Here is a 10792-nt window from a genome sequence, read left to right on the forward strand (position 1 = left end):
TTCATTACAGAGCGACTCTCGTCACCTGCACAAGATCAAGCCAAGACCAATCAACATTGTAACAAGCGTCACTAATTTAACTCAGTGAGTTATTTAAAACACAAAACAAACAGGAGGAATGAAGAGGGATGCGTTGGGAGATCCTGGGGAAAGTGGGCAGGGAGAGTTGGGTCGTGTACGAACAAGATACATTGTCTACATGTGTGAAATTTTTGAAGAATAAATAAAAGAGATATTTCAAAATATCCTTAAATGTGGATGACGTACCCATGCCAATAGGCAGGTTTTAACTTCCTGGATGCTGAGAAGGGAAAATCTTTGAGGCTATGTCTAAATTCTGTAGGAGAGGAGGTATGGCTGGTTAGTCATGTTTGCCAGAGGCACCAGAAGAGAAACAGTGATACATCTGTTAAGCATTTATGCTCCTGTAACAAGAGGATCTCCAGGATGTAGCTTTGACACGGCGTGATAGTATGCCTAGATATTGCTTTGGAAACATTCTTCATGTGGAAAATATACAACATACAGCCACCTGGCACTGAAGTGTGACTTGTACTTTTAGAAATCCTAACACATCTACTTGTGTGTAAGACACAGGTCCTGATTCTCTGCTTATGGTAGACACACACAGAAGGCAGCCGGCCATGGGACAGCGGAAGACAGCAAACCTACAGCTCCTTCTATTTTTCCCACAAGTTAGGCTCAGAGCAAAGACATCAACACATTTCTTCCAAGTTTGACAGCTGTTTATTGAATGCTCAGTACACCAATCAAAGGTTGCTTCCTGTCCTCCAACAAAAGAAATAACAGCTCTTCATCACGGGTAGGAGGAGTATAGGAGCAGGGTAAGTGGTGAGGTGGGGGGGGGGAGGGAGGGAGGGGGAGGGGAGAGGAAGATGGAGGAAGGCACACGGGAGCCCTAAGCTTGGAGAGATAGGGAACTGGGCAAAGGCACAGAGGCAGAGGGGAGGGAGAGGATGCTAGGATTTCTGGGAGAATGATTCCTAGTAGAGGAAATTCATTTATCTGAGGCCTGACTGGGTGGAACCACAAAGAGCCAGAAAACATAGATGTGGGGTTTGACTTTGGTGTCTAAGTATCAGTGTTCTTCGTGTCTCCTCGAGGCATCTGGAGACACCCCTTTCATAGAAATTGGTACCAAAGAGGTGGGGTCATTGCTGTGATAGACCTGGCCATGTGGCTCCTATGCTTTGGACAGGTTTTGTGGGAAGAATGTGAAAGCTTTGGATACCCTGGACTGGAAATGCCACTGAATCCTGGAAATAGAGCTAATAAGGCAATTCATGGTGACCTAGACAATTTAGGCCTAGCTCCTGGGGTTTTGGAGAGGAACAAAGACTCTCCAGGGGCAGAGGTTTTTGTAGATATTTTGGCTAAGAACCCGTGTGTGTGTCCATCATGCTGAGGCTGAAGGAGCTACTGCATGAGAAGGTTACTAGCTGGAGGGGAGGGCCTACTCAGACCCTTAGGAACCAGCTTGTTTTAGTGTGATTGTTTCATGCTCCAATTCTTTGATTTTGAACAAGAGCGTTTATTCTGTGATGTCACTAGCTGTGGGCTTCCTGCCTTGACTCCCCCATGATGATAAGTTGTAAATGGAGCGCGAGAAACTTGGATGTGATAACTAAATAGTGTTGTTACCCTAAACAACTGGGCCCACTGTATCTCTTAGTGTTCCAGAGAGAATTCTCCCATCGCTTGTGCGGACAGATGAGGAGGGATTCTAGCTGCAGCAGAGTTGAGGTCATCCAGGCTGGGGTGCTGGGGAAGAGAAGAGACACAGGTGCAAGCCATTTCAAAGTCAGCTGGAGGGACGTGAGGAGGCTATGAGCCATGGCCAGGATTCCCAGGCAAGGTCAAGAGCAGGAGGACATCAGGCAGGGCTGGGAAGAGGGACCAGAAAGAAAGGACACATTTCTTTTGTTTTTTTTTTTTTCAGACAGGGGTTCTCTGTGTAGCCCTGGCTGTCCTAGAACTCACTCTATAGACCAGGCTGGCCTCAAACTCACAGAGATCCTCCTGCCTCTGCCTCCCGAGTGCTGGGAGTAAAGGCGTGTGCCACCAATGCCAGACTGAAAAGACCCATTTTAAGTTGTGAGTTTTCACAGTGACAGATGACATGGTTGTAAAACCATGAACCATATACTTGGAAGACAATATGGCTGACCTATTCCTTCTAGCCTAGTGCCCAAATCCCACAGTGTTGACCTTAGTGGGAGGTTATTGCGAGTTTCTAGAAATTGTTCAGAGAGCTCCTCCCTCTGACGTAGGAATGGCTTTTTATTTATTTTTGTATAAGTCATGGGAGGAAGAGGAAGGCTTAGTGAGGCAAAAGGAACAGAAAGTTAGCTACGGGAAGACAATCTGAGTCCACAGTAGCAGACAGAGGGAGTCCAGCCTGAGGAAGGTGATGCTGATGTAGTTGCTAATACGCGTTCTACTTTCACTGCCTTGCTCTAAAAGAAGACAAGGATAAAGGAGTGTGATGAATGAGGAATCCAGTAACAATCTTTGAGGAGTGTTGGTGGCTGTCTCTAAGTATCTGTGGGGCAGAGAGAGCACCTGCAGATCTGTCACCGCCCTTTCTTTTATTGAAAATAGAGTTTCTTCCGGAGGGTGCTTTGGATTTCAGGGTTCACTTTTCTTGGTTTCCCCTCCTGAATCACCTCAGTGTCTGCCATCAGTCGGGTTACCTGCAACAATAGGGCGTGGTCAGCTTTGGGGACTGGGCTGCTGGGAAGGCTGGTATCAGGAGAGCACAGGGATGAATTTGCAGAGAAAGACAGGTGGGTATCCATGTCTCGAGACATTAATTGCCGCCTAGTATTCCATAGTTTCTATGGAATCATTGGTTAGCTGGTTTGTGTAGGTGTGTATATATGTTCCTGTCATGCATGTGAGAGTTGTCTGAGAGAGGTGACATTGGGGTGTCTTCTTCCATAATGCTTTATTGAGGTAAGAGTCTCTCATTGAATCAGTACTTCACTGATTTGAGTAGGCTCTGAGCCTCCGCAAGCACAAACATGCATGCACACCCCCATCCCCACATACCTGTTCCTACACACATTTGTACAACACATGAATATGTGAAAATGAAAAAAAAAACTTAAGAAAACATTCCCACATATGGTGAGCTTGGGAGTCCCAATATGCTTGCATGGAGATGAGCGCGCAGAGGAAGGTTGGGAGGGGCTCAGTCTGGGTAGGGGTCCCAGATGACCCATCTGGCTCACCTCCTCCAGAAGCTCTATGGCGGATCCTCTTTTATTTATAAACACCTCCGTCAGGGTCTGGATGAAGCCAGAGCCTTTCTTTTCATGTCTATAGGAGAGGTACCCTGCAAAGGCCAGAGAATTGAGTTTGGAGAAGTCTTCAGAGAGTGGAAGAGGGTCCCTTCTTGATGGAGAAGCTCAGGGGTCAGGTGTGCTGGCTATGGGGTGGGAGGGGGGCATCAGCCACTCTGGGCGCTCATACCTTCTACCGTGGAGAAGACGTGGAGGGCATCCGTGTAGGTCGGGATGGTTTGAGGCCTGTTCTTCATGACCACAGCAACCTGATCTCCACCCATTTCTTGACCAAGGTCTCTGTGCTCTAAAACCAAGGGGAGTAGTGGAAGGAAAGGCCAGGGAGAAAAGTGGGACAGAGAGAAGGCTGTGGAGCAGTCTGGTGGCGTGCTGGGTTCAGCTGGGGCCCTGAGTCTGGGACTAGCCCGGATGAAAAACAGACTCTGGGCTAGAGAGATGGTTGAGTGGTTAAGAGCGTTTACTGCTCTTGCAGGCGATCAAACACCAGCTCCCAGGGCCCATGTAGCTCTGGCTCCAGGGAGCTGCACCCTTTCCTGGCCTCCTCAGCCACCTAAAGTCACACACGCCTGTACTTACATACAGAGACACCCACATACGTACATACATACATACAACTAAAAATAAAATATACCTTAAAAAATGCATGGACTCAGCTAGGCACGATGATGTGTGCCTATGATCTCAGCACTTGGGAAACCAAGGCAGGAAGATCATAAATTTGAGGGCAGGTTGGCCTACGTAATGAGTTTGAGGCTAGCCTGGGATACATAGTGAGACTCTGTCTTAATACCCTTTCACCAAAGCACAAGGAGGCGGTGTCCCGGTCCTCACCTCCTCTGCAGGCCTGAATGATGTACACTTTGGGCTTGCCTCTCAGGGCCTTGCAGTTCTTGTTGTTCAAGACTTCAAAAAGGTCCTCCAGTCTCACCATGTTGCCATCTTCTCCCTCGAGGAGGCCTTCCTCACCATGTGCCATAAGTGCCACGAAAGCACAGCTGACGGGCTCCTTCCGGTTCTCTATGATCTGCTGAAAAGTGTCCAGCTCGTCCAGGAATTGCTTGGGAGAAGAGGAAAGGACCAGCTCAGATAGCTGCCCCAAAGTCTACCTTTTGGGTCCAGCCCCCTTCTCTCCTGCCCTGGAGCTGGCAGCTCAGTACCTGAGCAGTGGGATCTGACTTCATGGTGCTTTCAAATTTCAGGTGCTGGAACATGCGTTCCAGGGCATTCATGTCTTCCTCGGAGCCCTCCCGGGCTTTGGTGACACACAGTGTCAAGGCTAGACGGGCACCCGACATGTCATATCTTTCCTAGGGCAGAGGGACAGAGAAGAAGAAGGTACCGCAGTGAAGTCCAAGGTTAGTCTTGGCAGCTAAAATGAAAGCTATCTGTGGCATTCAAACTTCACTTCAAGGTTTGTCTTTGCCATACTGGGAATTGAACCCAAGGTTTTGCCTGTGCTAGACCCGTGCTCTACCACTGACACAAGATAAAAAACAAGTAGGGATGCATACTTCCAAGCACGGGAAACACATGGGTAGTTCCATACCCATTAGCATATGGAAGGCACAAATGGAACCTGGTGGATTATTACATACATAAAAGAAAACATGAAGTTGGGAGGGGACATATTGGGGACAGCATGATGGCAATTGGGGGAGGGAAGGGGTAGCTGTGATCATGTTTCATTGTATACATGGATGGAATTCTCAAAGAATAAAAATATAAGCAACAGCAACAAACCAAATAAATATTTAGTGTAAGCATCTCTCAAATATTTCATGGGGATGCTTAGACAAGTATGACAGCCCGGCCTTGAGCCTAAATTCAGTTTGCAGATATAAACGAGTGCATGCATGCAGGGGTGAAGGTGGGGTGGGTGGGATCCTGCAGGTCACCTCCAGTCGTCACATCTGGTGGGCTCGACTCTCTCCTGGTCCTTCCAGATAGAGCTCTGAGGGAGTCAGGGTGGTCTGACTGTGACATCTGTCACCCCATTGATCTCCAGGGGTTGGTGGAGCTGGCCTGGCTGCCTCAATAGCTGTCCCCTTCCTCCCTCACAATGCCATGTGTGTCCTTCCTGAAACTGTGCACTCAGTCAAAGAGGAAGGTCTTCCCTGGTTGACACTTAGATCAAAAGTGGGTGAGTAGCTGCACTGCTAGAACCTTCAAATAAGCAGCCAAGGCTCACGGTGCTCTGAGGATTTCGCCATTTCTTGCTTACTCGCAGAGCTCTCAGAATATCTAAAGCCATGACTGGGATCCTATCTTATGCCATCTGAGAAAGAATGGCACTGGGAGGGGGTCAGATTTTCTGTTTTGAAGAGAAGCAGTTGCCTGAGAACCGCAGTGATAAGAGCTTAGGTTTTGGGGAGATGTAGCTGGGTTGCCTTCTCCCTTTCTCCAGCTTGGATTCCATCTCTGGGTGTCTTTTTTGTCACCCTTTCCATTCTCTTGAAACATTAATTTATCACCACTTTCCCACATTCCCGTCCATTCTGTACCATCACCCACCTCCTGCAAGGGCTGAGGACCGCTCATCTCTCTTTGATTCCAAGTCTGGATTTCGGCACCGTTCTCTTGTTCTGGAGGTCAAGACAGCACAGGCTGCAGTGAAGTCCAAAGTTAGTCTTGGCAGCTAAAATGAAAGCTATCTGTGGCACTCAAATTTCACTTCAAGGTTTGTCTTTGTCATACTGGGAATTGAACCCAAGGTTTTGCCTGTGCTAGACCCGTGCTCTACCACTGAGCCGCATCCCCAGCCCCTGACACAAGATAAAAAACAAGTAGGGATGCATCCATCCAAGCATGGGAAACACATGGGTAGTTCCATACCCATTAGCATATGGAAGGCACAAATGGAACTTGGTGGATTATTACACACATAAAAGAAAACATGAAGCTGGGAGGGGACATATTGGGGACAGCATGATGGCAGTTGGAAGGCTGGGGGACCAGGTGGCAGATTGCTTTGTCTACCTTGGCTACAAATAAATAGGCTGAATAGGAAAGTTTCTATATGATTGGACGTGGGCAGGAACTGCTAGTCCCTGGAGTGTGTTTTCTCTAGAGTCTCAATATGGTGGAAGCTTCCATCCATGTTATTCTAGGCCTATCAAAAATGGCATCTCTTCCCTTTAATGCCAGAACCCCAGAGGCACAGGCAGGCAGATTTCTATGAGTTCAAGGCCAACTTGGTCTACAGAGTGAGTTCCAGGACAGTTCCAGGGCTACCCTGTTTCGAAAACCTAAGTGGGAGGTCTGGGGAGAAGAAAGGAAAAGAAGCCATCTCTCTGGAACCCCACTTCCTTCCTCCAGAACATTTTCCTGCCTGTTTTGGGGAAGACTTTTCCCTCCTCATGACTGACAATCAGGGTGAATAGTTCACATACCCCTCTATTATACCAAGGTATGACTGGCTGGAGAGGATTCAGGGTTAGTTTAAACGGAGAATTCCATCAAAGTGAGGGCTGGCTTGATACTGTCCTGGTGGGTCTCTCATCTGAATAGGACAGTCTTTCTCTCTCTCTCTGCCTTGAGAGAGAGCATCTGCCAGCAGTCTTCATCCTTCTCTCTGGCTAAACTGAAGGATGCCTGGCACACGCTGGACCTTTCCTCACACTTCTGTATTGGGATGGAATTCTTACGACTGCAGTGACATAACGTCTGCTACGCCTCCTCTTTATTGCACATTTTTCTACCTACTTACCAATCCACTGATCCACTGTGTATCCACCATCCAGCACATGTCTGTCCTTCTACTCATGCATACATTCATTCATGAATCTACCCATCGCTTGCCAAACATATATTCATCGATTCGCCCACCCACCCACTCATCCATCCATCCACCCATCCACCTATCCACCCATCCATCCATCCACCCATCCATCCATCCACCCATCCATCCATCCACCCACCCATCCATCCACCCACTCATCCATCCACCCATCCATCCACCCATCCACCTATCCATCCATCCATCCACCCACCCACCCACCCATCCATCCATCCATCCACCCACCCATCCACCCACCCACCCATCCACCCACCCACCCATCCACCCACTCATCCATCCACCCATCCACCTATCCATCCATCCATCCATCCATCCATCCACCTACCCATCCACCCAGCCATCCTTGCACTTTTATATCTAATGGTCCAACTATACACTCATCCCTTTAGTTACTCTACTTTTACCCATCAAACTATCACCCATCCTTTCACTTATATGCCAACCATCAATCTATTAGTTGTCTGTATGTCTATCCGTCCTGCCGCTTATGCATCTGCCTCTCCACTCCTCCATTCATCAAGGACATGCTTCCTGACAGTTTACTAAGCACAGGGAAGACATTCCATCAAGTAGACCTTCTCCTTGCCCTTGTGTAGCTCTGTGACAAATAGAACATCAACTCTGTCTCTTATGAAGAGCAATCTCTCTCTCTCTCTCTCTCTCTCTCTCTCTCTCTCTCTCTCTCTCTCTCTCTCTCTCTCTCTCTCTGTCTCTCTCTCCCTCTCTCGTAATGAGGAAAGAGGAGTCAAATGCTGGAATTGTGGAAGTGATAGGAACCCAGCTGGGAACCCGGCTCTGAACCTAGACACAGCAGACCTGACTCTTATCCCTGTGACTCCCAAGGATTTAAGCAGCTTATCCCCTCTCTGAGATTCAGTTTTTTGTACCTGGAAAGGCAGGACCTGTGAACAGCACTAAGTAGTTGAACCATAAAGGTAAAATAAGACAGGCTTCATGATTCTTACTAGCCGCCTGGGAATGCCACTCCCTCTCTGCCTGTTTATACCTGCGTTACAGCGTTTGTGTGTTTTTACAGGCTGCCCATTGCCTATCGCTTTAATGGTCTTCATGATTACATGCATGTAAGGAAGACTGAAAGACCGATGTATTGGCAGGCGAAACAAATTTTACAAGAAAGATCTGCTACTTTGTATATGGTACAAAATATTAGAGTCCTTAGACTAGAACAAAGAAGATGTCATGAACAGGGAGCAGCAGGGCTTCCTGATTCTCACTCCCGAGGCTCAGCTGGCAGCTGGGCTCAGTTTTCATGGCTGATGCCTTTATCTGCGTCTCCATCCTGGCTGACGGTGTGGGTGGAGAGGCAGTGCTGAGGAGAACGTGTTGAGCAAACTAGTAACAAGCAAGTGAACAGATGAGAAAAGGCCTTTGTAGACAAATGGAAAATGGAAGGATGGATGGAAATTTCTTCAGAGAGAGAGAGAGAGAGAGAGAGAGAGAGAGAGAGAGAGAGAGAGAGAGAGAGCGAGCGAGCACAGTAAGTGGTTGGCAAATCCCTCACCAAATGCAGAAGCCGGTGCTCCTCAGGGTCAGGTCCTGGCTTGTCTGTTTCCAAATGGCTGATGCAGCTCTGTCACCAGGAGGAGATAGACCCACGTGCTGCTCTCAGAGAAGGGGAGGGCACACGGAGATCTTCCTGGGTCTTTCCTGAGACCCTGTCTGAGACTGGAGCAGTGCAAGCCCTGACCCTTTATTGCCGGTGAGATTTCTGTCACTCAAGAAACTGGTGACGGGAGGGCCACACCCTTGGCAGCAGGTGTGGAAATAGAATCAAACGCCCATGGAATGAATGAAAGAATGATGGCGTGTCACAGCTGACCCCCCCCCAAGGTGCCTGAGGTATAACATCCAAATAAAACAAACCAGGATCCTTCCACTCACCAGCCTGGGGTCAGCTCAGGTCCTTATTAACTTGCAATATCTATCATTAAGCCCATTTCATTCATTCCACCCCTTATCAGAAAGATAACAGAGGCTTCACTTTCTCAAGGTCTTCGGTCCTTAGGAGTCCTCAGGAGTCCCCAGGAGACATTAGCATTGTCCCTCCTGTTTTGAAGCTGAGGTTCACAGTTGTGCAAATAGGTGACACCTCACCACCACCCAGCCAGCACTTGGCATTCAAACCCAGGACTGTCAAGTCTAGCTACCTCCCTGAGCTTGCAACCTTACGAAGGCAGGGTCTTGCGTTGAACTAGGAACTAGGTTTGCAGCCCGCAATTTCCAGCAATCCTCCTGTCTCTGTCTCCAAAAAGTGCTAAGGCTATAGGCCTGAGCTGGTGGTCCTCCTAGCTTTTTACGTGGGTTCTGGGGATTTGAGCTTAGATCCTCATGCTTGTGTACAAAAAAATTCTTATTTACTGACACATTTCCCCAGCCATGTATTTTAAAGTAATTTTTGTTACATTTATATATATATATGTACATATATATATATATTAATACCATGTCACAGCCGTGTCATAGCGTGTGTGTGTGTGTGGAGCTCAGCGGACAACTTGCAGGAGCTGGTTCTCTCTTTCCACCGTGTGCTCTGAGGGATCAAACTCAAGTCATCAGGTCCACAGTAAGTTTCTTTGTCCACTGAGCCATCTTGCCTCCACCCCCCCCTTTGTATGAATGGCACTTGTGTGTGTGTGTGTGTGTGTGTGTGTGTGTGTATGAGCACATGCACACTAGTACATGTGGAAACCAGAGATCAGTGTTGGGTATCTTTCTCCGTTGTTCTCCCCCTTGGCTTTTGAGATACGGTCTCTCGCTGAACTTCAAGTTCACTGATTCAGCTAGACTGACCATCCAGCAAGCCCCCGGCATCTTCACCTCCCTAAGGCTAAGATTAGAAATGTGCGTTGTTGTACTCAGCCTTTTATGTGGGTTTCTGGGAACTGAACTCAGTGTTTCATGACCGAGCCATCTCTCCATCTCCACTTTTCAGGATATTTCACAGAAAGTGATTCATATTATGGGTATTCTTCTGTGTCTGGCTTCCTTCATTTAGCATAGTATCTTTGAGGTTCCTTTATGTCGTAGTTTTCATCAGCCTCCGCTGCTCTTCACTGAATGCTATCCCACGGAATGAAACCTATCTGATGAAGGACATTAGGAATATTTCTGCCAGGGGAATAGAGAGTTAAGATGATCACAACACATTTGCATACATGTATGAAATTGTCAAAAATAAAAAGATGGAAAGATTCAAAAGAAAGAAAGAATATTTCTGCCTTTGGATAATGAGCACCACACGCACTCATGTGTAATGTTAGGTACACTCATGGACCAGTGTCTGTGTAAGTGCTTGTGTTCTTAGCCCATTCCTGAGGGTGGAATACTGAAACAGACACCTTGTTTTGGTTCTCACAACTGGAATATTCCTGCCCATCCACCTCTCCTGTTTGCTTTGGCATTAAACCTAAGGGAGGTCTTCACAATGTACTCTCCTTTTAAGTTTAATTTTTAAATTTAGTTACTTTTATTCCATCTATTCTCTCCCCCCTCGTGTTCATAAGAATGGTGCGGTGCACGAATGAAGGTCAGAGGACAATCTGTGGAAACTGGCTCTCTCCTTCCACCATGTCCCGCCAGGGATGGAACTCAGGTTGGCAGGCTTGGCAGCCAGTGCCTTTACTCACCAAGTCATCTTGTCAGCCTGTAT

General features: G+C 47.7%; 1 protein-coding gene across 1 annotated transcript; it reads right to left on the bottom strand.

Annotated features, from left to right (window-relative positions):
- Positions 1-2283: 2283 nt before the first annotated feature.
- Positions 2284-8806, bottom strand: Casp14 (caspase 14). The gene is made up of 7 exons (XM_005083435.2): positions 8645-8806; positions 5838-5930; positions 4484-4633; positions 4158-4383; positions 3496-3612; positions 3255-3358; positions 2284-2714 (listed from the first exon to the last, which is right to left on the bottom strand). Exons 2-7 carry the CDS (start codon positions 5862-5864, stop codon positions 2610-2612), a joined length of 729 nt encoding a protein of 242 aa, XP_005083492.1. The 5' UTR covers positions 5865-5930; positions 8645-8806; the 3' UTR covers positions 2284-2609.
- Between the last annotated feature and the right edge of the window lie 1986 nt (positions 8807-10792).

Source organism: Mesocricetus auratus, unplaced genomic scaffold (genome assembly GCF_017639785.1).
Source record: "Mesocricetus auratus isolate SY011 unplaced genomic scaffold, BCM_Maur_2.0 Super-Scaffold_100676, whole genome shotgun sequence".
Classification (NCBI taxonomy): domain Eukaryota; kingdom Metazoa; phylum Chordata; class Mammalia; order Rodentia; family Cricetidae; genus Mesocricetus; species Mesocricetus auratus.

Coding starts and splice junctions, on each gene's coding strand:
- Casp14 (XM_005083435.2), bottom strand. CDS start 5,864: ATGAGCGGTCCTCAGCCCTTGCAGGAG. Junction 4,384..4,483: donor AGTCAGATCCCACTGCTCAG/GTACTGAGCTGC, acceptor TCTTCTCCCAAG/CAATTCCTGGACGAGCTGGA. Junction 3,613..4,157: donor CATTCAGGCCTGCAGAGGAG/GTGAGGACCGGG, acceptor CCTTGGTTTTAG/AGCACAGAGACCTTGGTCAA.